Source organism: Pieris rapae, chromosome 3 (assembly GCF_905147795.1).
Source record: "Pieris rapae chromosome 3, ilPieRapa1.1, whole genome shotgun sequence".
NCBI lineage: Eukaryota > Metazoa > Arthropoda > Insecta > Lepidoptera > Pieridae > Pieris > Pieris rapae.
Genome location: NC_059511.1, coordinates 11,610,609 through 11,636,162, shown reverse-complemented (window position 1 = coordinate 11,636,162; position 25,554 = coordinate 11,610,609). Strand labels below are relative to the sequence as shown.

The 25,554-nt window shown below is 39.6% G+C and overlaps 3 protein-coding genes across 5 annotated transcripts; 1 reads left to right on the top strand and 2 right to left on the bottom strand.

Moving 5' to 3' along the window:
- Positions 1-526: 526 nt before the first annotated feature.
- On the bottom strand, positions 527-8,965 carry LOC110997690 (solute carrier family 22 member 6). Its single transcript, XM_022265955.2, has 7 exons — positions 8,773-8,965; positions 3,297-3,528; positions 3,115-3,215; positions 2,884-3,038; positions 1,926-2,292; positions 1,407-1,845; positions 527-1,156 (listed from the first exon to the last, which is right to left on the bottom strand). The coding sequence occupies exons 1-7, from the start codon at positions 8,895-8,897 to the stop codon at positions 998-1,000; spliced, it is 1,578 nt and encodes a 525-aa protein (XP_022121647.2). The 5' UTR covers positions 8,898-8,965; the 3' UTR covers positions 527-997.
- A 1,149-nt stretch (positions 8,966-10,114) lies between these two features.
- LOC110997679 (organic cation transporter protein) lies at positions 10,115-16,534 on the top strand. The gene is made up of 7 exons (XM_022265937.2): positions 10,115-10,309; positions 11,244-11,448; positions 11,523-11,623; positions 11,709-11,863; positions 11,927-12,186; positions 14,846-15,194; positions 15,266-16,534. Exons 1-7 carry the CDS (start codon positions 10,149-10,151, stop codon positions 15,676-15,678), a joined length of 1,644 nt encoding a protein of 547 aa, XP_022121629.2. The 5' UTR covers positions 10,115-10,148; the 3' UTR covers positions 15,679-16,534.
- Positions 16,034-24,387, bottom strand: LOC110997681 (major facilitator superfamily domain-containing protein 8). Of its 3 annotated transcripts, XM_022265939.2 has the most exons (7): positions 22,264-22,722; positions 20,258-20,504; positions 19,870-20,187; positions 19,122-19,368; positions 16,945-17,194; positions 16,540-16,866; positions 16,034-16,230 (listed from the first exon to the last, which is right to left on the bottom strand). In XM_022265939.2, the coding sequence occupies exons 1-6, from the start codon at positions 22,429-22,431 to the stop codon at positions 16,564-16,566; spliced, it is 1,533 nt and encodes a 510-aa protein (XP_022121631.1). In that variant the 5' UTR covers positions 22,432-22,722; the 3' UTR covers positions 16,034-16,230; positions 16,540-16,563. The 3 variants fall into 3 exon arrangements, with proteins under 3 accessions (XP_022121631.1, XP_045490384.1, XP_022121630.1); XM_045634428.1 differs by lacking the exons at positions 16,034-16,230; positions 22,264-22,722 and adding an exon at positions 24,242-24,387 and having other exon boundaries at positions 16,247-16,866; XM_022265938.2 differs by lacking the exon at positions 16,034-16,230 and having other exon boundaries at positions 16,247-16,866; positions 22,264-22,721.
- Positions 24,388-25,554: the final 1,167 nt, after the last annotated feature.

Below are 25,554 nucleotides of genomic sequence, written 5' to 3'. Positions count from 1 at the left end.
TTATAAATATATACAATATTTAACTATTCTGATCACTAAATTTTTAAAAAATATTATTTTACAGAAAATTCAAACAAAAATCGCGCCCGCCAAATTCGAAGCTTCCCGCGTTTTCTCCGAGTTAAGATTTATAACCTTGATAAATCTTAAAGAATAATAATTTCAACAATGCTCTAAGCAAGATGGCGTCGCAGCGCTCCCTTTGGCACTACGCTCGTAGACACGTCAACATTATTATTCTGCGATTTTTGTTAATTACATAAAGACTCATATATTTCAGTCAGTAAAACAGTCTTCAAGTAAATTGATCTCTTGTTAAATAAATAAAAGTTTTATTCACGTCACTCTCAATAACCCTTTATACATTGCGTGAAATATAGTAGTTGATATTTATCAAGGAAACGGTCTATAGAGTGGTATTCCCCTACTAATAATATTGATACTTTGTAAATTGTATTCTTGTGTTGGTACCTCTGAAACATAAGCCACTAAAATAATTCTAGGAAACAGTGAATAAAAGTCGTCGGTGTCGATATTCTATTTAATCCTCTTATAAGCTACTACACTTTTACACTTCTACCTATTTGCTTTCTTCCAACTTTACTACAATATATTAATTTTATTCCACAAATTGTACACTTTCGACTGTAGCAGCCGGTACATTCAAATCAAGTGCAAATTAAACTAACGACTTACAATATAAGTAAAACTTACAGACTTCCTACTTCGTAGAAAGCTATCACTCATTAGCCCTAGGCGCATAATTTTAAAAAATTCGTAATCACATTACCGAATTCATATCTGACCCCGTGCGTATCAAGAAAACATCTCGTCAGATCTTCTTAGAAGGAATGAGAAGTCTCGTGCGGGTTCTCATAGAAGTTACCGCGGCTCTTACATCTAATTTTTAATAAAAACTCTGAATTTAGGAGTGAGCGTGACCCGACGCCGCCCAACCCACGAAACTCGACGGCGGCAATTCCAAAGAAATAAACGGTCAGGGCAGGTCGGAGAGGTCGGTAGCGCTGGAGCCGAGATCGGCAAAACTGTCGGGAAGCCTCCGGCCCAGTGTGTCAGGCACTAGCCGCGTCAGCGCTGCACTCAGCAACGGCAAGGCGCCCAGCACCGAAGTCGGCACCCACGCCCCGTACGCCGCCTGAGGAGCACCGAGCATCGATTAAGCATTATTACATACGTAATAATAATGTAAATATACAAAATGTCAGTGCCTTGAGAGCTGCTGTTGTGCTTTAGTTATCAATGTGTTATTGTATATAGTGCATTGAATTTAATAAAGATTTTTTAGGACGTATCACACTTCTATACGCATATCTTCCGAAAATAATGCCTATGAAGGCTCGCATGTCATTATAAATTGCCAGGTTAAACGCGCTTAAAGTACTCACAAGCAATGGTGTCTGAGGCGCTAGAATGGCGCCGAATCGGCCGCAGGTCGAACAGGCAGCTAACAGGCGCTGGCGGGCGCGTGTGGGAAACAGCTCCGCCGTGTACACGTAGAGTGCATTGAGTGCCATGGTCGCGCCCATCTTGCCCGCCAGGAACAACACCGTGCCCGCCACGCTGCCCTCGGGCAACAACGGGATGACGGTCAACGCCAGCGCCGTGAGCAAGAAGGCGGCGGTGAGAAGCGGACGACGACCCACGCGATCCAGCAGCAGCGTGTTGAGCAGTAGCGCAGGCAACTCGGCGGCCGCCAGAAGCGCGTAATTCCCGTGGGGCGATCCGCTGAGCGCATGAGCGCGCACGGCCAGCCCGTAGAACACAAATACGCCGGACGCCCACCACGCGAAGCACACGCCTAAGCGACGTCGTAACGCACCGTACCTGCAACCACCATTACATTGGTTGTTTCTATATATCATTACGTTAATATATATATTAAGAAATAAATAAGAGCCACTCACTTTATGAACGCTCTGAATAAGCTCTCTTCTTCGACGACGACCTCCACCTTCTCGGTCACTAGATCCGTCGCTAACATTCTATGTATCGTCTCCTCGGAAAAATCGGATTTATTCCCTCGGGTGGCTCTCTTGATAGTTTCAATCGCTTCGCTGATTCTTCCCTTGGCGACCAGCCAGCGCATGCTCTCAGGCAACAGCCAAGGGTAAAGTAGTAGCAGAAACGAGGGCGGGTAGGCGAAGCGCGCCCAGGTGCGCCAATAACCCACGACGTAGTCTAGTAGCGCCAGCGAGGCCGCCCCCGCGGCTAGAGGCACGCCCAGCAGCAAACTCGCTAAAATCCTTTGCTCTACTCCAAGCCACTCGATCACTGCAATTGTTAAATTATCATCACATTACCAGTCGTTTAATAAACTATGCACAAAATCATTATTAAACGCAGTGTTTCTTTTATATCTCAGAAGGCTACAGTTTAGCATTTAACTTTACATATAATACAAGATTTATTTAAATTGGAAAACCTAATTTAAGCTAAAACTAATTTTTGTGTGGAGTGGAGTGTACTTATAAGTTGTACACCATGCTTTTACGAACACGGTATTTGACAGTACCAAGTTTATATCATTGTTTATATTTACTTTTAGTTTGACAACAACTTAACTTTTTAATTTGACATTATGAAAATTAATATGACGATTGTTATTGTATAGCTGATTGTGCAGATTATTATAAATAAAGATTCTGAATGATTAATTTGCTAATAAACCATTATTATAATTTTGAAATTGTTCATATGCCTTCTTTTAACTTAAGAGATTTCGTGTCAGTCTCGCTTCGATTTTGTCACTTTTGTCTCTTGACTTTCAGTTAAATATTGTGGCCTCGAAGTAGTAAGAATCTATTTACGATTTTTTTTTTAATAATTCAAAGTGGTACCCTCACCACACTCGACTACACTTACTGAGTACAAACGCAGCCGGATAGACGCTGGCTCCGAAGACAGTTTCAGAAAATTCCATAACGAGATAGGTCGGGTAGGACGTGACAAAGGACTTTGCCAGGCCAAAGAGCCCAGCGCCCGCGCCGCTCCCCACCAACGCCGCCCGTCGGCCCCACCTGCCACAAACCTTCTTGTGTCAATCGATGGCCACAAAAGTTGCAGCCATAAGAGTTCAATATGATATTGAAGTACCTGTCCGAGACGTATCCCATGATCGGCAGCGAGACGAGCATACCCACATTGTGTATCGTTCCCACCAACGTGCGCTTCCACTCTTGGCACCCCAAATCGAACTGAAATAAATCCGTATATATATCCAATAAGTCTTCACGAGAAGTGAACCCTTATGATTTAAAAATACGATTGGGACCGACCTCTGAGACTATAGTGGCGCTATGGCTATAGAGGTGACGGTCGCAAGGCAGGAGCGTGGTGTTGTCGAAGGCAGTGGCGTCTCGGCAATGGGTGGTGAGAGGCCTCGGCCGGTGGCAGGGCTCGTCGGGCAACAGCGCCCACTCGCCCCACGCTCTCGTCGCGTGCGCCCAAACGGCGCTCTCCGGTCTCCCGTCAACCCCATCCCCACCCTCGCACTCAGGAACTACACATCTGTAAGTTGTATAGTGTTTATTGTAATCTTTAGAAACAATTTCAATATGGAACCAATTCGAATGGACCATTTCCCAGCTGCAATTTGTGTGCCTCGGAACCTCTTGTCTTACCTAATTAACATAAAACAAAATTACTCTACTAGATGATTTTCTGCTTTCAATGACATCTTTGACAGGAGTTAAACACTTTACGCTGTTTATTAACTATATTTGCTGCGCTTTTTGATGTTTATATTAAAATATAAACTTAAAAATCTAAATCTTCAGATATTGCTTAGTCTATCTTTTTTTATCAGTGCGTAGAGATCTCTGTACAGAAAATATAAGGAAGAAGAGTTCGTTTATGCGTTTGGTAAGTGTGAAACCGTGGGAAACTACTATATATAAGAACATATATATTCTTCTAATGTTAACATTAAAATAGGTAGGAAAATGAAAAATAAATTCATAATTGTTGTAGATGACTAAAATATGGGTCAATGATTCGTGTTAAGGTAGCTCGTTTAATCCTTTATTGCCTCGTTACAAGCAATAACAGGTAAATGGCCACGCTCTTGTTTACCTTACGCTAAAATTGATCGGCTATTGCTAATTAATTAACATTAATGGGGTAGAAAAATTATATGTTTTTTTTTATTCGTACTGATATCAAAAAGCCGAAAGAGGGAATTCGATCGAGCATTTCCCGCTTTTTATCGGGACAGGTTCCATACAGAGGATTTTTGCAAAGAGACGGAAATTTACAGCGAAAATAGAGGCACGTAAATCACAGAAGATCTGAGAGAATCTTCATATGCCTCGTATGTAAGCAAGTTACTTAACGTATCACACATTGATTGTCTACAAATAATCTTCTTTAAATTTAATATTTTTTGGTACATTTGGGAGTCGGTTGGATATGTTTTTAAGAATTTTTTTCGCCGTAGTTACGCAAATCGTCCGGTTTGACATGAACCGACAGCTGCTCTATATTTCGTGACCGGTCAAACATGTCGGAGCTGTTTTTACATTCACGCTCGTACGATATCTACGGCGCTCTTAGTTAACATCGAGCACTTCTTTAATCCATCGGTGAAGAGTTCTTCTGGTCAAACTAGGTGCGGCGAAGCGATGAATGAGAAGCGTGGGTGAGGTCAGTGAACTTTGAGCCTGTGACTAATGCTAAGCGGCATCGAGTCGGGAGCCCTGGGGTCGAAAGGTACGAGGACAGCGCGTGACTCGCTTTCACTTGTAGCTGTACGCGCCTAGCTATCGATAGTGATAATCATTCTATGTACAAGTTGCGTCGGGCCGAGAAATATTTGCAGGTCTTAGGGTTTTATTTTTGAAATAAATTAATTATGCACAACTTGCATACAATATACATTTTGCATTTTGATTCTGTCGATCTAGCTAGTAGCTCTGATTTTATTTTAAATTTCGTAATTACTGATTTAGTGGCAAATGGGCCCATGCGAGAGAACTAAATTTTATATTTATATATGTAACGTTTTATAAGTAAATAAATGCGCAATGTGCGTGTAGGAACATAGCGGCGCTAAGCTCTCGCCGAAGGCCGATTGGAGCCGCATAAGGTAAGGGCATGAATGTGTCGCAGACCGGTTCTATTTTAAAAGCAGTAATTCCACTCACCCAAGTTAAGTGTTAAGTTGTTAAGAGCATACGTGTAGGACCGTGTACGGGTACACACACAGCGAACAGTACTGGTTACACCGAACGATACTTTTCGTCGAGATGCCAGTTAAACTTAGTTCGCGAGTAAGTAAATAATTTGTGTTGGGGTTCCGCAGCGTGGTCACGTGACTGATTGGGGCCACGTGCGACCTGACGCCTGACGCCGCGCCCACTTCAAGGACACCCGCTCACGGAATATTCCCAAGAAAGAACCACAACATTCATTCACGATTTTCAGTGACAATCACTATACTAATTGGTGTACGTGTTCTCCATGAGACTACGCAATATTCCGAAATAAACTAATGTTTAAAATATCGTAAGCTCAATAAATCCAAAAGCCTATTTAATATAATAATATTGAACTGTTTTCAAATTATTCTTTGTTTAACTATTCGTTGCTCAACATAGTAAGTTGGTTGGTTCGGGGTTGTTAATTATTTAAGTTAAATCAGTTGGGGAGGTATTGTGCGACCATATTCAGTAAATTTAAAAGTAATAATCTGACTCACTCCTTTATTTAAACTTGTCAACAAACAAATGCTGACCACAAATTATCACCCGGAAATTGCTAGATATTGGCCAACAGTATATTAACAGAACATTGCAGGATGTAAGTAAATTTTAAATCTTTAAATGTGGTATAAAAATATAAAAATACTCATTATAATTTAAGCACACGTGACGTCCATACTAATGAACCCTTACTTTATCATAAACTCAACTTATCTTCGAGTCCGCCCTATCCACTAGACATAAAAAAGAAGTCTTTTTTTCCCAAACTCAGGCGGCCTCCTTTTCATACGCTACACGAAAATAGACACGTTGAATGTGTTACTTACCTTCCAATACAGTGCTTTTGTGCAATCAGATAATAAAAGAGAATTCGCGGAGGGAACTGATATCAATTCGTTGGCCTGAGTAAATTTATGTATGAAGTCATTTATTTCAGGAAGGCACACAGCTTCTTATTTGTAATATGATTGCAAAAGCAAACAAGTCAACTTTTCTGTTCAGGTTGTTAAATATACATGAGATGAAAAACCTAGTCTGGACGTAGATTCTGCGATCGGGGCACAAATTACTCTGAAAACGAGAAGTTTCTTACCAAACTTCTCGTTTTCAGAGTAATTTAATGAGTGATCTTCACGAGAGACAAGACAACGATGATTTACAGAGTTCGTATAAAAGTTAAAAAGAGCCGTTCCGCCAACGTCGAGATTAAATCCGTCGTAGGTACAACACGAGATTAGTATGCTCTGGCACGTTCCGATTTGCACAGATGAGAGAAATTGCAGTCCATTCTTTATTATTGCTCTATAAATGTATTTACAACATCCATTAAAACCGTGGCCGATTGGAAACAATTAAGTAGGTATTGTTCAATTATGTGTTCAGTCATTCTCTCGTGAGTTGAGGTAAAGCAAAAAACAGTAAGTACTTAAAATTACTGAACAGATCACAGAATAGCAGAGCGTCAGATTGGGCTTACTTTGAGAGAAACCGTTAGTTTCTACTTAACCTAAGAGCTTTTTTCTACATCTAAATATCTAGATAATAATTCTATTATCAAAATGTTTTTTGTCCGGCCATTATTTTGAATTTGGGAAACGTGTAATATTTTAAAAATTTCTTTAGATTTAATTTCGTGTTAATTAACAAATTACAATATTTATTGAGGTGTTAGAGAAAATAGAATTGCAGTGATCACCATAAAATAGGGAGTGTGGAGCCGTCTGTCATATTCCAGACACTTCAAAAGCTTCTTGTAAGCCGTATGTTCGTATATGGTACTATCAACAGATACAACAACACTTCGTCTGTCGAGGACCAGAAAAGATCTGGGCGGTCTCGCATTGTTAGAAATACGAAGACTATTATGTAGTTCTAGCCAGAATTCGTCAAAACCCCATTAGGAAGCAAAAAATCTTCTCGGAAGAAATGAAAATTCCCGCTAGGACTCTGAGTGAAAATTGTAGCCAAAGTTAACAAACAAAATACGGTGTTGGATCACGTTGTGAAACCTCTCAGCAATAAACTTTTTACGTTTAAACGTGTATCTATCGACTCCTAAATCATTTGACTCTACCATAACCGAAAATACTATTCTTGCTTCACCACGGCTTTTGCACATTATTTATTTATTATTATTATGAGATGTAACGAGGAGCAAACTTATTATATCACACTACTTTGCAGTAGTGTGATCTAATAAGTTTTGAAATTCAGATTTTTACTTAGATGAGTTAATTCATCCCAGCTTCTTGGTAATTTGACTCAAACAAAACAAACTCAAGCCTGGGAACTTAGTCAAAGTGCCTTAATGTATGCAGAAAGTCGAAATCTAAATTTCTATAATTATTAACTAAGATGTAAGGATTTTACCAATCACACTGATAGATTGGTGATGGTGAGCAGATGAAAGAAAAGCTGGAAGAGCGGCAACTGTTAAAATACAAAATTCTCCTAACTCTTCCACTCGCACAAAATAAATCCGTGCAGAATTTTTATAAATTAACTTCCGTAACTAACCAAGGCCTTGACTGTTCTTGACAATTCTTAAGTAAATCGTATAGTAAAAGTGGCAGAAATTTGACATAATTGAAGGAATGCTCAGATATAATCTCAAAAGAATAAATTCCTGTTTTCTATAGACAGACCTCTGTTTGTGTGAAAACTACCGAGCACCGGATGAGAGTGGATGAGGCGCACGTGTCGGATAACGGCCGACATCGGATAAATGCAGTGTCATGGGTCACCGGTCGTCGGTCACCGGCCTGTCGACTGCTCTGTGGGCCAGTCGGACATCGCCGCCGTACTCTACAAGATCCGGGACATCGCGACCCCGTTTTTATTAAATTCACAGTTCACACCTTATCTATAGAGACCTCCGGGGTCGAGTATCTTTGATTTGAGACATTTTTTTAAACAGAGTTGACTAGAATGGTAGAAGTTATGGTGTCCTCATTTAACTTGTAAAAATTATAGCCGCCTCTTTGCCTAAGCCTTTAATGTCGTAATAATTATATTTTTACGCACAAATAAACAAAGCGGCAAGTTGCCGCGCCTTATTTTATTTTTTATCAGCGCGCGCGACGTACTTTAAAAATTCAAGTTGTGATATAGCCATTATTGACAGCACAAACAAATTAAAAATAAGTTATTTCCTCGTTTTGATACAAAATAGCTTTATCTAATATTTTATTTTAAAAAATCGCATAAATGGCTATTCAAGTCGTAGTAAGTTATTTACCTACATTAATTTATTATATTATTTATGGAAGTTGAAAGCGATATAATATATAAATGATATACTATAAATGATATCCGCGAATTTATTTTCTTTAGATGAATGTTAATGTTTACCTTAATTAAATTGTCTTTCGTAGGAGGTCCCCTAAGCGCACACTTGATCTATTAATAATTAATGGTCCACTGAGATTTATCTTTGAGCAGAAAAGATTTCGAATATCTGCCAGTATGATAAGTTTAGTTTTTATTTTGAAATTAATTATTATTTACAAAGCTATTACAATGTAGAAGCGTTACAATATGAAACTGTTGTTACCTGTGTGGCGTGTGGGCTGCGAGGAAAACATAGTTGGTTCCATACATGCCCGTGAGCAGAACGGGCAAAGCGAGCAGCACCGCGGTGCGCGCCTGCCAATACCACGGTATACGCTCTCGCTCCATGGCGACTTTACGCGAACTGTGCGAACTGCGAACAACGGCCGCCCGCCCCAGCGCACCCGCAGACTGCAAGGAAGCTCGTCCCCGCCCCCCGCCCCCCTCCGCCCTCTCGTACCACGCGTCGCCACGTGCTCACGAAATAAATATTATGACTTAACTAAAATAGTCTTCCTCGTTCAATTCGTAGGCCATTCTAAATGAATATTTAGCTACCGCGTTATTTCAATCGCCACATAATATATCACGTGCGGGTATCGTGTTGTCGTTCGACCGTCAGTATCCTATCTGTGTCACGTATAAATAGGAATGTAAACGAACCGGCGTCCCCGTACCGAGCTTCCAACTGTGAAATGATTCACGGGAATACTATTAGCAAACAACGCGGAAGCGTTTTAGCCGCAAAGCCATGGAACCAAGTTAAACATTATATTTTGAAGAAATATCTGAATAAGCTTACAATCTAAATCAATAGTCGTGGCCATCAACAGTTTACTACCCATCTACAAAGCAGGGGATATTTTTAGTGGCTTAAGTGGTGGTGACTGGTGGTCATTACTCAGTGCGTCATTATGATGGTTATTAAGAACGCCTGTGGCTATATACTTTGCAAATACGAACCAAACTGCCGCGGCGGTCTTATGGAGGATGTGCATTTGGCCTAGGAATGAAATAACTTAATTCTCCATAGACTATCTACTAACTTTAATAAATTAAAAGAGGAACGACAAAAGAGTTTTCGATTTTTTTCATTAGAATACTGACGAAATAGCCTTCTTCAAGTGTTTCTGCGAAGGCAAGATCAGCAAAACAACCGAATGGGTTATTTTATTTATGTTTTCGGTTTCAACAACATAAATTACCCTTTGTTTTTCTCTGCGGTAATTTGCAATCAGCCCTAAAGCGAATTTGTTCTGTGGTGCTGTCATGTGCTACCCTTAACGATGAATTTTCTCTCTTCGGTATTAGGTTCCCTTACAGGCATATAAGTACTTGTAGTATTTGAGATATTACTAAACCAGCAGGTATTCTCATTATTTAGATATATGGGTTGCTTTACAAAGCTCGTAATAATAAATGAATTTGAAAATGTTGAATGTTGTTTTTTAAATCTCAACTCATAAATAGGTTACTTGTATGTTAACGTTTTCGGTAATTTCTCGATAGTGAATGATATACATCTGCAAAGTATCTCAGATAAGGGAGGTGTTATCAGTAGGCGGGCGATAAGCGGCGTGCGCGGGCGCAGTGAGCGCGATGGAAGAGCACCACACGGACGGAGTGGAAGCGTTATTGACGGCGCTGGGCCCCTTCGGCTGGTGGCAACGCGGCGCTGTGCTGCTGCTGCTTCTGCCCAACTTGTTGGCGCCGATGTACTCCCTCAATTACGTCTTCGTCGCTGACCGTGTGCCCTTCAGGTCAGCTTGTCTCAAAACCGATAATTTATCTACCGAGTATCTAAAACATCAGCAAACCTTTGGGCAATATTTTTATCAAGGTGAATTCACTCAATCTAAAAGTTATGTAAATTGAAATTCTTCTTTGTTATATTGAAGCAGAGAGTTATTAGGTTATATCGCTACCATAAACGCAGAGTTTAGACATGATTCTCCGGCCTCAGCTAAGAGTAGAATTAGGACACAGTAGAATTAGGTACGGATAATTTAATTTCTTGGTTATTCTAAACATTTGATTTATTGTTGGTAGGTACTTGCATCATATATGCAGATTGGTTGGTTCTTTGAAATATTAAGCTATTTATATTTTCACCACCACCACCAGAATGTGTTTGCTTGTCTTACTTGAGGAAACGGCAATGTGTGATTAATTCAGTTTGCAATCAAATATCGTTTAAATATAGCCTATTTTCAAATGCCTCGTGAGTGATTCTTCTTCTCATTCTACTAAATAAACATTGAAATGTTGCCAAAGCTAATTAACCCTTCGAACTCGCCGATGAATTATCCGACTTAATTACAATATCTAATTACAGTTGTTTCACGCAAAAAATCACTTAACAATTCAATTTGTGATTAAACAGTTACCTTTCGAATCTATAAATAAACAAAGCAATGCCATCGTTATTTTAATTGATCACGACAGATAAGATCTCGATTAATGGAATTATACTAAATATTTTTTTTTATTTTAGCAATTAACATTTTGAATTAATTTTATTTCCTATAATTTTAGCCACATTGATTAATTTTTATCGGTTTGAGATTGAACTTGTCATGTAATAAATAAGTTAAGAATCTTATACATGAGCTCATACTAGGCCAATCGAAACCTTTCGGAACCCGTTTTATATTAACAATATGTCCTATCTGTATGGTCAGTATAACGTTGAAGGTGCCTGGTGCCAGAATGCGAGGAGGCGCACAGCGCGCGGTTCTCCAACGCCACCGCGGCTCGGCTCGTTCAGAGCGACGCCTGCCGCCGCCCGGCACCGCGCCGCCCCGGCTTTCGTACCTGCGACCCAACCAACTTCGATGCTGACCACAGCGTGCCTTGTGAACAGATCCTCTATGAAAATCGAGATACAGTATTCGCCGAGGTTCAAAACTAAACAATCCGTTTTCACCGAAAAGGTGATCTTCGCAAAGAAATAATGTCGGTGTGATGTTACAGTTCGATTTGGCGTGCCGCGAGTGGCGGCGAACCCTGATAGGCACAGTGCGCAACGCGGCCCTGCCGCTAGCTCTGCTGCTCACGGGCTACGTCTCAGACGGGTGACAGAATAATAATATTTATTATTTCGGCGCATTGTTCGGCGGTCGGCAGTGTTTAATCGGTATTGTGTGTGGAAATATATAGGTGGGGTCGCCGCACGGCGTTCTGCGTTTTCGGGGCGTTCGCAGGAGTGCTCGGACTCGTGAAGTCGTTCGCGCCAAACTACAATTCGTACATAGCCCTCGAGTTCCTCGAGGCGGCACTCGGCTACGGCTTCAACAGCGCCGCGTACGTGATAAGTGAGTAGTAATAACATAAAGGGCGGCCTCCATAGAGGACGGAGACTAACGCGAGGGTTGCAGTGGTGGAGATCGCCAGGCCGTCCCTTCGGGCGGTGTTCGCATGCGCAACGGGCGTGGCATACGGGCTAGGGGGCATACTGTTCGCGGAGACGGCGAGGCGCATCCCACAATGGCGCAGTCTACTGCGCGTCGTATACTCTCCCGCACTGGTGCTGCCCGCCTACTGGCTTTTATTGGACGAAAGCGTACGCTGGCTGCATGCGACCGGTCGTGCCGATGAAGCGGCCGCCGTCGTCAGGAAAGCCGCTCGATGGAATAAGGTCGGTAATAGTTTTCTTCTACTCCTAACCCTTACCTTCGGCAGCAGGTTTTAACAACAAGCAACTGAGTATGTGGCGAGTAGCTTCCTTTCTAGAAATCTTGACTTCTTTATTCATTTCCTTTTTTGCTTATCAGTATTTCTACAGCTACTTATTACAATACAATATATCTAATCAATTACATTTTACACAAAAGCTAAACAGGGCTACACATTCAAACACAAACATAGAACTCAGTTTACAGTTATTACAATATATTATGTAAGTATGTATATTTATATAATAATTTGAAACATTCCTAGATAATTAAGACAAATAGCAAAGCCATTATATCTAATAAAGAATACCAGAGTTATTTCATTTATTGTTTATTGGTGACCAAACAGTGCCAGCATATTATAATGTGCTCCTAACAAATGCAAACTACATGCCATTTATATTCTTAAAAGATTTGCAAACACGTTTGACGAAGCCAAGTTTATACATATTTGTTCAAAAAACAAATGTTAACATCTAGTAGTAGCCTTAAGCCTAATTCTTACTTTTTAATTGTTGTATCTCTTACTTCATAACATTATTATGAAATAAGAGCTAGATTACTTCTTTGTCCGAGGTAGCCGCCAGCTCTTCGGTCTCCTGTGATGTCGAGTAACGTTTTTACTATTTCCTTAAAACCCCAAGGACCAAGGGTCTCGACACCGAATGGGACAAAATCATATGAATTATCGGAGCCTAGACCCATATATTTGCATGCTTTAACTTTTTCAGCTGCATCACAAGCCACCTCAGCTCTATTCTTGATTCCATGTAGATGGGAAGGGGCCAGCGTGTTTGAACAGGTTGCATCCCATACCAGCTTGCGGCCTATCTACCATGGAATCAAACTTAAACCGTCCGGTCTCTTGCCAATCGTCCAAACTCCTCGAGGGATTTTTTTAACTATGGGTATACCATTCTTCAAATTTCTAAGATGTGTGGAAAGGAGTTGGATCGTTGGCTGCATATGTAGGCGCATTCAGAATAATAGAAGAGATGTCTAACCGTGATCAGTTTTGGCTAATACATTTCCTCTGAATTTATGTAGTGTGTATGTTGAGGCCTTTCGAAGATTTGAATATCTTGTTGCTCTGTGTACATGTATGGGTCGCGTTCGACGTGCCATCATCAACAGGAAAGTTCACTGCTAATTTGTTCATTTCTCAGACTCATACTTTTCCAGATATTAGGTAGAAATATATGACATTTTAAATTAGATATTTTATTTCATATCTGTCTTTCTTAATCTAGTTTATTGTATTATTTGTTTTCTCTTATATAACTGCATATGCTCAAGCTTAGGCTGAAGTACGACCTCATATGGAATATTGCTCATATCTCTGGGCAGGTGCTCCTTAATAGCAGCTTCTTCCTTTTGACCAAATTCAGCGAAGGGCTTGTCGAATTATTGTCAATCTCCAATATTGTACTAATCGGCTCTCTCTCTCTACGGAAATTGTTTTCATTGCGCCTCTTTGCGTTTTCTATAAAGTGTACTACGATGAGTATTCTGAACAATTGTTTGGGTTGATTCCTCCTGCCTCGTTTCACTTCAAAATTCAACATCACCTTTATTCAGATTTCGCTTTGAACATCAACCAACTGCTGACATGGATCACGGGTGTCCCAAATCTTAACAGCTTAATGCCCAATACACCAGCAGCTCATAAGAATAATATCATGCTCCTGTGAATTCGTATAAATAGTATTAAAGACTTATTTTATGACAAAGAATCAGATTTAAATTTTGCTTTGTCTTAATCATAATATTATTTCTCGCTTCCTCTCAAAGTGGCAGACTTCTTCAAGCCCTTAGTTATCTTGGTGAGCCTGCCCGATAGCTTTGAGATAATCCCACCACCTCGAACCTTTGTTCTTACCCATAGGGCTCCATCTGTTAACTAAGTTCTCTTGGTAAAGACATTCTGTGACTATTTATATATTCACTATAGTGTCTTTAAGGCTTGAGGATCCTTGGGTTGTTAGGTTCCTACGTCTCATATATTTAGTTATCTAGTGCAGCTTGATCATACATACATTACATATACTATACAGATACTCCTGACATTCAATACATATAAATTTCAAACACATATTTCACATTTGACAAGGAAGCTGCACAACCTGATGGCTCGAAGTCTTCCACAGTCCGTTTCAAAAGGCATTTTCTTTTGCGATCTAGCGAACTGTGGGTCTTCCTTGAGAGAAACGTCCTTCAACTATTAAAACTCCTAGTGTACTCCTCCCTCAAAAACCGGCATCGTGTGCTAAATGGGTATCTATGGGCTATATGACCGTTTCTCGTTTTATATTAAATGAAAAAAATGTATTGTGTTTTATGTACATCATGTGTTCTCTGTAAATGTCTGTATGTGTTTCATTAGTAAACCTTTTTCAAACTCAAACTCAAAAATATCTTTATTCATATAGGTAAACATGGACACATATGAACGTCAAAAAAGCACATTAAATTAATTGTAAATTTACAACCAGTTCGCAAGTCAAGGGCGTAAATAAAGTAAAATGGACACACTCCAGGTGTAATTGGAAAAAACTAACTCTTAATTAAGCCATCTTTGACGATCATATCTGAGAAGAAAAATAAATCAATAATATTTCATAGGTTGTTATAGATGAAAGTTTTATTAACGAATCGTTGACGTCGTCGGGAAAGACGGGCGGGACCAACGTATGGATCGCAATAGGACAGGTGGTGCGATCTCGTGCCTTGGTCCTTCGTCTACTGGCGTGCTGCAGTTGCTGGATAATGGCCGCCTTCATCTACTACGGCCTCACCATCAACTCTATCGCACTAGCTGGAAATAAATACACTAACTTTGCCCTGAACATGGCCATGGAGGTCGCCGCGTCACTACTCATCATGATGGCTCTGGAACGCATCGGGCGAAAGATCACGATTTCCGTCGCTTTTTCGCTGTGCGGCTTTGCCGCTGTCCTTCCGTTCTTTATAGGTATGTTAACAGGTTTTAGAAAAAAATTAAAGGAAGATCTGTCATAATTTTTAACGGAATATCTACACCAGGTCCGGGGATGACCCAAAGAGTGATGCACTTCGTGGGCAAGCTGGCGATCACGTTCGCTTTCAACTCACTCTACGTCTTTACGGCGGAGCTGTTCCCGACGGACGCGCGCTCGTCTTCTCTAGCGGCCGCGTCTCTCGTCGGTCGAATCGGCTCAGTGCTAGCGCCACAGACCCCGCTGCTAAGTGCGAACGCTCAAGCCGCGGCATACGGTGGGGCGGCGGCTGTCGGTGCACTAGCGGCGGCGCTGATGCCAGAGACGCGACGCACTCCTCTGCCACAGCGCGCTCGCGACGCCGAGGAACTGCGGTGCTACCCTCCGCCACCCGTCCCGATGCGCCCACCTCTGCGCAGCGTCGCACCCCAAGCACCTCCCGGCCCTGCGCTGACCAGGATAATGTGCCCGAGTATTTGAAGTGTAAATCGTACGTCGTAGTTCGTCTCTATTTATATTAGTAATACTATTACCTCAGTTGAGTCACAATTTAAACTTAGAGCCAACTCTCGAATGGCGTCGTGTTTTTTATTTCTATTTTTATAATCATGGTGACTGAAATCCCATAGAATACGATAAGTTTAAATCGTTTGAATAAATTTAGTTATGTTTTCATTCGTCTAATTCCTATTTTAGGTAATATATTCCTGATCATTTAAAAAATTACTAGACGTTTTCGTGTTTGGTAGCGGAAGCAAGACTGAGTTCGCGAACGACGGGTGTGTCCGCGTCGATACGAGTCCACTACGAGTGTCCTTTCAAAAAAACGGCAAAATTTTCCACATTACCTTTAATTCGATAATTATTATTAAAACATAGCAGTCTTACAATTGTACGTACAAGTAATACCGAAATAATTCCATGTTGTCTCTATGTTTACACAAAGTATTTTATATAATATATACATCACAATGTTAATATAGAGGACACCTCAAATCCCTGCAGACTGTTGTCATGGCTCGATGTTTGATCCTTGATACAAAATAAATGACTTATCAAATCTTTACTAGGACTGAGCACACGTGGTTGTCTTTTAAAATGTCGCAGAATTGAATTCAGTTATTAAATAAAATAATAATAAATTGTATACGAAAATGTAGACGAATATTAACATCGAAGTCTATCGGATTTTGCATTCACCAGGACCGAGAGTTGTGGTGGCCAAACGTTTTCCGAAATGTTAAATGTTGATTAAAGAGTAATCAACATTTAACATTCATCATTCTTCATTTGATTCTCCGCCGTATTACCGTTCACAAATTGAACGTCTAAATCTTGAACCTGGCAAAAAGCAGTTCCAGTGAGTCAGTGTTCTGCATTAGCGGCCGGGGTGGTCTGCGCGGCTGCCTTGTCGAAGTTGAGAGGCCGCAACTCGAGAGCGACGGGAGAGACGGAAGGCGCAGCGGCGCCGCGGGGCGAGAGCCTTGCGTATACGAGGCGCAGTGCGACGAGCGCGCAGAATGTGAAGGCGGCCGTGGCGCCGAAAGTGGCGTCGGGCCCTCGCCGCGCGTACACGGTCGCCACGAACACGGGCCCTAAGGCGCGCGCTACGCAACCCGCGCCCGTCAGCACGCCCATCCACACGCCCTGCGGCCGTGGACCCAAAACCTGTTGGCGAGCCGTTCCTATATTTTACCACCCCGTGGATACCATTATTTTCCTCGCGCTTTCACAAATTCCGCTTACCTTCGAAAAAATGGTCTGTATGAGGGTGACGCCGAGAGGGTACCCAATGGAGACGCAGGTATAGCTGAGGAAATACTGCGGTAGCGTAAGGCCTCTGGTTGTGAGGCACCAGGGTTGAGTCCGCGCCGGGCAACCGCCGCCCGCTTCTCGGGCTTCGGGCGGAGCGAGCGGCGGCCCGTAGGGACCCCACGGAATGCACAGAATCGACGCTAGGCCCGTCAGCAGGAAACCACCCCAGAGCAACAGAGCTCTGAAATCACATTTTTTTTAATTAAAAAAGGACTTCCAACTTTAAACATCGTTATACCTTTTTAAACATGTTTTCTTCTAGTAGGCATATCAAATATTAGAGAACTTGTTTTTGTATGTAAGTAAGTTTTGCAAGGAGTAACTGTGAATCTAATTCACCATTTCAACTTTACATTAATAATAATAATAAAAGCCTTTATTACTGTATTTAAATATTAGGTACATAAAATTGTGAAATACTGAAAAAGTTATCACTAAAAATAAAAAAATACTAATAATTAATCGGCAAGCCGGTTGATTTCATTATACAGCTTGTCCTTAGACATAGGCCTCCTCTAACGACTTCCGTCATTCTCTGAATCAGACTTTACGCATCCAATGAGGTCCAGCTACTCTTCGCATATCATCTTCCCATATTTTTCATTTGTCATCCTCTTTTTCTTTTGTCATTGCGGGGAAGCCATTCCGTCACTTTCTTCGTTCATTTATCTTTGTCCTCGTCAACTTTGCACTTTGGTATGCTTTAATTGCTGGTATATAATTTTTTGTAGAATTCTGTCGCTATTTCTCCTTTCGTTTTGTTGTGCGTATTCCCCGTCTATACTGTAGATTTGCCACCATTCTTATTGCATGTTAGTTCTTTGAAAGCCTTTTTTATTTCGCCAGTCTTCTCAATGTGTTGTTTAATAACATCAAGCCGTTTCCCCTTATTGTCGTTTCTTATAGGTTCATTAATCTTTTTACTTATCTCTGAGATTTGTTTACAATTTTCTTTTCTGTTTAATAATAGTAACTGTAAGCGTTTTCTTTTTTCAATTAATAATAATGAGATTTCTTTTTTTGAATGTGTCTTGGCCTTACGTGTTTCATTTTTTGATAGAGATGTGAAAATCAAAAATCAAAATCAAAATTTATTTATTCATGTAGGTAACAATGTACACTTATGAACGTCAAAAAAAGAAATATTAAATGAATTTAATTTTACATTTACTGCCAGTTCTCAAATCAAGGGCGTAGAACGGAAGAGAAGAACTGGCAATAAACTCTCCGCCACTCTTTTTAATCGCCAAGTTTTTTTTTTACACAATGCTTGTAAGGAGCTGCAACCACTACACCATGTTCCATATGACATATTGAGTAATAAAGAATAAAAAAAATAAAAAAAATTAAAAACAAAGATTTGTCCTCTATCAGCAGGAGGCATGGTGAAATAGGAGCACGCACTTACGTACTCGTGAGAACAACACGCAAAGTAAAAATGAATTGTAAATATTTTTCTTCTAAATCATTGTTTTGAGATTGAAGCTCTAGGGCAATCTTAAAGTTACGTGTTAGAATTTCCTCATTACTTATAATATTGCTTTTGACGATCGACTGTTGGTTGATGTTTCTTCAACCATCCTGTGCTCAGTGTTGAAATTTTATTTATTGAATAAAGTGACGTTTTTAACTATGTATCGTTTATTTGTCAGAATAAAATCTATTTCACTTGTGTACTTTCCGCCAGGAGAAATCTCACGAAGACCAGTCGGCTTGGGAGATTTTTGATTTTTCAACTCATTAAGGTTGTTCAATTGCAGAGTTGATTGTGACGTATGTAACATTGTATAAATAAATTTAAGACGATAATTGTGGAATCTCCGTTACGGTTGTTTACCTATTTCTCTTTTAGCAATCCCTGCGCTAAACTCGCCTCACTAAATAAATAAAGGAGATATCATATTACACGTACCCGTTGTCTTAATTTAAAAAATATATTGTATGTGTGTATGATTAACCTCGAGCTGTGTTGATGTTAATATGCTTTGTGTGATCGTGTATGTGTATCTTTAATTTAAAGAAGATCAATTCAGATTAAATTACTAAGTATAGTATCTGGTGGATGCCAACGGCGAATACTTGTGATTGATGATGATTTGAAGTCGCACCTTTCCTCGAAGAGCTTTGTGAGCGGCGTAATAAGTGCGAACACGACGCAGGCCAGTATCGCACCAGCACTCATTAAGGCACCCATGTACTCCAGCGCCTGCCGTTTGCTCCATCCAAACTGGTCCATAGTCAGCGACGTCGCCAAAGTTTCCAAAAGCACGAAGTTGAACACTAGCACGAAGAACGCCGCCACCAACGTCCAGCTGCTCACCAGGTCTGGCTTCAGGGCCTTCAGCGCTTCTTTCTCTAGATTTATTTATAATATTGAAAAACACAGACCATGCATACAGACATGATTAATAAGATTAAACTATATTCACAGAGACAAGTCACAATTAATGTTAAACACATTTATTACGTGTTACACTATATAGAGACCTATCGCAAAAAGGTCAAACCGCAAATCCTCCACCTTTAATGTCTACTAGGTTAATCAAAACTTTGCAAGGAAAGAGACCGCCAACCGATGTTTAGCGAAATGGCGATTAATCCGTTCAATTCCGTCTACAAAGATAGAATATTGAGAATTTACATAATTAAATTTTAAACTTCTCTCCCATATCTCGTCAACCTAGAATTTTCTAAAGGAAGAATTCTCCATTTTTATGTAGAATTTAAATCTATCTTATTTTGATGACACCATCTCAATATGCCCACTACGAGAAACTCGTCGAACCCTTAAGGAAGAAGCGCGTGATTAGTTGCCTTCCTAACTATTCTAACTTATTATTCTGACTAAGCATTTACCCGTATCTTTGCCCTGGGCGATCATAGCTTCCCTGGCGGCAATTTTCCGTTCTTTGAAGCATAAGGGAAGGAAAAGAACAATATTGACCGTCCCTAGCAGTGCGTTGATCCAACCCGGTGCGGTGTACATATCTAGACGCGGTGCTAGCTCGGATTCCACATAAGCCTCGCCGGGCCCAAGTGGCGCCGCGGCCGCCTGCAGCGCCGGCCCCACTACGAAGCCAAGCACCTGCGCCAGCGATAGGCCGGCCACCGCACGCGTACGCTCGATCTCACGCGTCGCCGCCGATAAGTACGACCGAGCCACTGCCACATTAGCTGGCAAAGAGACAATACACTGAGTCAAAGTTGCGTCGCACAGCGCGCGGCGCCTCCGAAGGACTAATACCTGAGCTGACGCCCACGAGTGTGCGAGCGACGAGCATCGCGCGGTGAGCGTGCGGCCGTGCCATGTGTAGGTTTGCGTAAAGCAGCGAAGCCAGCACAAACACAATTAACGAAGTAAGAATGGGCGCACGCGCGCCTCCACTGCGGTTAGCCCAAAAGCCCAATAAGGGCGATGCTATCAGCTGCCCCAGTGGACTTGCGCCCACAGCTAGCCCGAGTGCCTCTTTGCTGCTACTGCCACCCTCCAGCTGTTGCATAGAATTATGTTAGGCCAACTTTTGTTATCTAAAGTAATATTATAAAGCATTTGTTTGAATGACTGATAAGGATACGGCTAAAATTGTGTACCATAGCTCCTTTCACAGCGTTATGTCGTACGGTATTCCACTGTGGGGTGCTGCTGCAGAGGTTCAATCCATATTTGTGTTGCAGAAGGGGGCTGTTCGGGTATTTGTTGTGTTTCCCCGAGGGAGTCGGTACGGAATAAATTTAAGGAACTAAATATTATGACATTATCCGATCAATATATTCTTGAAGCCTTGTTGTATGTACAAAAAATTTTAAGTAAACGATTTTAAAACAAATGGTGACTTTCACCAGTATAATACGCGTAATAGAACTAATTTGAGTGTGCGACCAACCAGGCTCCAGAAGATAAACCACTCCTTATATGGAAATTGTATTCGTTTTTACAACAAACTCCCAAGCGAAATTAGAGAACTGTCACTAAATAAATTCAAAGCCCTTGTTAAAAGTAAATTAATTAATAAAGCCTTTTATAAATGTGACGAATACTTAAATGATCCTAATCCTTGGGATTGATTTGCTCCAGTTCAAACAATTTGTATTAAAAACTTGGCGATTGAAAAGAGTGGCGGAAAATTTCTTGCCAGTTCTTCTTACCCGCTCTACGCCCTTGACTTGGACTTGAACTGGTTGTAAATGTAAATTTTCAATTAATTAAATTTATTTTTTTGACGTTCATAAGTGTACATGTTTACCTATATGAATAAAGATATTTTTAAGTTTGAGTTTAAATGCGCTAATCTCCATTCAAAGGTCCATTCGAGTCGAGCGTCGAAAAGTAAAGTTTTTTATACTTATGCACTACGTTCTAATCGTTATTCTCGTGCCTTATGTTGCCACAGAAGCAATTTTTATTTATTTATTTATTGTAGTGTTTATAATTTACAGTAACAATTATACTTCCTGTTCAATTTAGGTAATTCTCTTTATTATTTAATTTTTGTAAAAAAAACGTAATCAGTACAACGTTAGCCTTTTGTTGAACATCTAATAACTAATTGATGATAATAATGTAACGACTGATTAACTTGATAAGATAACACCTTGTAGTGATCGAGCCAAACGATAAGGTAAAATAATAAATACATAATTAAATATTTTAGTAGTACCTAAATAAAGATGCGTATGACATAATATTCACACCACACTAAACGGTGTACCGAATAAGTGATGGTTTTATTTTTGAATTTAGAATATTAGGAAAAAAAAATAAAGCTCGATTTCCTAATGCCTTTGCGATTTTCTTCCGTAAAACCGTCAAATGCTGACATTCTTAGGATGTGTAATAAGCTTTTAAAATGTGGGGTACATTTTAAATGAGAAATCCCATTCTCTTACAGTTTCGCAAAGACTTTTCCAAAATTTTGCAATTTAATTCATTTACATCTCTCGCTTTTTAGATCACATTTATAGTTTGTAACAATAATGTTTGTTAGAAATAGTTATTAAGTATAAAGTTCGCTGTTCGCCTGTTTGTATGTACAATCAGTTTTTATTGTTATTTCGTTGTGTTCTTAGGTCTAATATTTTATTGTAATGCTCGTTGGTAAACCTTTATTAAATAAATGAATCACTTTTCAATCGTTTTGGGTAGCTTCAATAAAAACAATAAAAACAATAAGAACAATAACACATTAGAGGGAACAATACATTGTTTACACAATATTATTTACGTCAGAGCAAGAGTAGTTACTCAGTCACCTTGTCCAAGTAGGGCCAGACGCCAGTAAGAACGATGCTGAAGCCCAGCGACATCTGGAACATGGTAAAGTAGATTACGTACAAGCTCCGCCAGCGCTCGCGCCGTTGCGCCGCGCTTTCCAGCTCTTCTTCAAGCGCAGGCCCCTCGTTGCCCCTCTCACACGACATATTCGGCTAAAATTTCCCTGCCCGCGAGTTAAACTTCACTCGGGTCTTTTGACACTCTATCTACGTCAGCTGTATTTGTCGTCGATACCGAGCAGTGTATCTGGCTGCGCAGTGTCCACGGTCCGCGTCCACATTTCAGCGATATCTCGACCACTAGCTGCTCTTATCTCTCCACATCGAAACAAACAAAGAAAATGACACAAATGAACTCGCGCGCACAACACGTCCTCTCCGAGAGGTACGCGTACAAAGACTGTCGTCTGGCGACTGGCAAGTGGCAACTGGCAGTCCGCAGTCACAGCTCACGAGTCACGACTCACGCATACGCATGACGCAGTGATGAACTGCCCAGTGGCAAAACAATCACTTATCAATGATATACTTATCAGTGGCAATTGTTGTTGGTTCAGCAATCGGGTGTCTGATTTGTAAATTGTTAGCAATGGTTTCATTTGCATAGGAGTAGTCGCCTATGCACTAATATTGATTTATATAAAAAAAATTAAGAAAATAACTACCGAACATTTTTTCTAAATTACCTTAATTTGGAAAATTTTGTTCTTCATTAAATATATCTATACTAATATTATAAAGAGGAAAGGTTTGATTTTTTGTTTGTTTGTATGAATTGAATAGGCTCCGAAACTACTTGGCAGATTTGAAAAATTCTTTCACTGTTGGAAAGCTAAATCATTCCTGAGTGACATAGGCTATATTTCATTTTCAAAAAAAATAGGCATCCTTACTAAAATTACGATAACATTAACATTTGTTTATTATTTGATACAATTCTAACAGATGGCGCTGAGTTAAAGGTAGTTTAGTTTAGGTCCGTGTCGTGGTACCAACGTTTCACATAAGTTCTCCTACGGTTTCCCTTGAGTAATTTACTACTATGTAATATAACAAAAACCTTAGTCACAGCAACGCTTGGCCGAGTCTGCTAGTATCAACTAAAAAGGAAAAAATTCCGTGGATAGTATAACTCAAAACTACCAAACCAATTTTGATGAAACTTGGACTGTTCCCAACGTAGGAAATATCTGATTTAAATAAACGAAAACAAATATGATTTATTTCTACTACATGACATTATCTCAAATAAAATTAATTGCAGCTCCCTTCTAGAAAAGTTGCCCTTTCTTGTTCCTGCCTACAAGACTTGTAATCGTGCTTTGTTTCGTATTCTTGACATCAACACTAACTATGCAAAAAACTAAGTTTTGTATCGCGCAGCCCGGACAAACAAAGACCACTATTTAAGTCTTGACTTGTTTAGGTTATCGTGGTATGTGGTTAAAAAGTGTATTAACAATATTCATAGCGCAAAATCACCTGCATCATGAGCACCACACCACACACCATCACGTACTTACCCTCACTTTTACATCACACAACACAAGCAAATTAGGCATAGTTAAATAAATCAAATCACAATTAGTTAAATGTACTTATTGAATACTTTTTGTTTGTTTGGTCCCTTTTGTAAATCTTTTTGTAGTACCTAAAATGTATGATGTAATCCATCTTTGGCTATATTTGCAGTGTATTTATTTGTAAATTATGTATAATTTATGTTAGCTGTAGGATTACGAAATAAATAAATCTCAAGCGCTTGTCAATATGTTAATTTTTTGATAAGTTTGTGGACGAATGTACTGAAGCATGAAAACCAATTAAATAAATGAATCACATTTCAATCGTTTTGGGGGGCTTCAATAAAAACAATAAGAACAATAACAAATTAGAGGGAACAATACATTGTTTGCATAATATTATTTACGTCAGAGCAAGAGTAGTTAGTAGTCACCTTGTCCAAGTAGGGCCAGACGCCAGGGAGAACGATGGTGAAGCCCAGCGAAACCCGAAACATGGTAAATTAAATGACGTACACGCTCCGAAACCGCAACCATTTATTTAACAATATTAAAACAAAAATAATTTTACAAGCACGGATCCTAATATCCATATATTAAGGTGATTACCGTTATTATATTAGGTCACTTTTTGTGAACCACAAAATAAGCACAAACACACGTAAATAGACTTAGGTACATATGAAGTATTTTACATGTGTAATTCCTAAAATATTACACGAAATAGGACACGACATGCAAAATAAAACAAGGGTTAAAAAACATCAATAAAAAAAGTAGAAATTGAAACTTAATTGCAAACACATCCGCATAAAAATTCATTATACACTTAGATGTGCTATAACTACGTAGGGCACCGTGGTAAAAAATATCGCAATTAATAGATAAAATTAAAATAAGTCATCCGCCATTGGACAAGATCTAAATGGATTTAGGCATTATGATATTTACTTCATATTAATTGGATAGACCATGGAATTTATTCATCATATTCTAGCATCGTCATCTAAAACAATTACATAATGACTTGCGTTCTATTTGTACCAATGTAATTAGAATCAGTGTTGTTTTCTTTGCAAGCTTGTACTTATGATGGTTAGACGCGTAACGGCTATTGGCAACATAACATAATATGTATTAGTAATTTTCTTTACGTTGTTACTGGGTAGAGGAGTCAGTGCAGTGAATAACTGCACGACTCTTAACGCTCAGGTATTTCATCCAAGTAATTTTTAAAAATTTATAAATCATAGGAAAGGGAGAGATAATACTTGTATACATTAAGTTGACAACTATACTTTCACTGAGTATTGCACTATTTTTTTCTAAAAGTATTCATTTGTATAATTTTATACTTATTTGTATTTTTTAATTTTAATAGAAATTTCCTTATATTATCCAGGCACTAATGCTACTGTTGAAAGAGAATTTTCACTAAGGAAAGATTACTGGAACAGTAAGAAGTCGCAACTTTCTGTAAAAACATTATCTGCCATCTTAACAATAAAATTGAATATGCAAAATAAAAGTTGTTCGGATGTAGCTACATAACTAGACGAACATTCTTATTGAGAAAAAAATACACTCCGAAGAAAAATGTGTTTTTAAAAGAAAATAAAGCTTTTATCGTTTTTGTTATTTTTTTTCATCTATAAAATATGTACCTACTTGCAAAGTGTACTCTTGTTGAACACCACATAGATGGTCACCTGAGTATACAATATACAAATTAATATGTATGATAAAT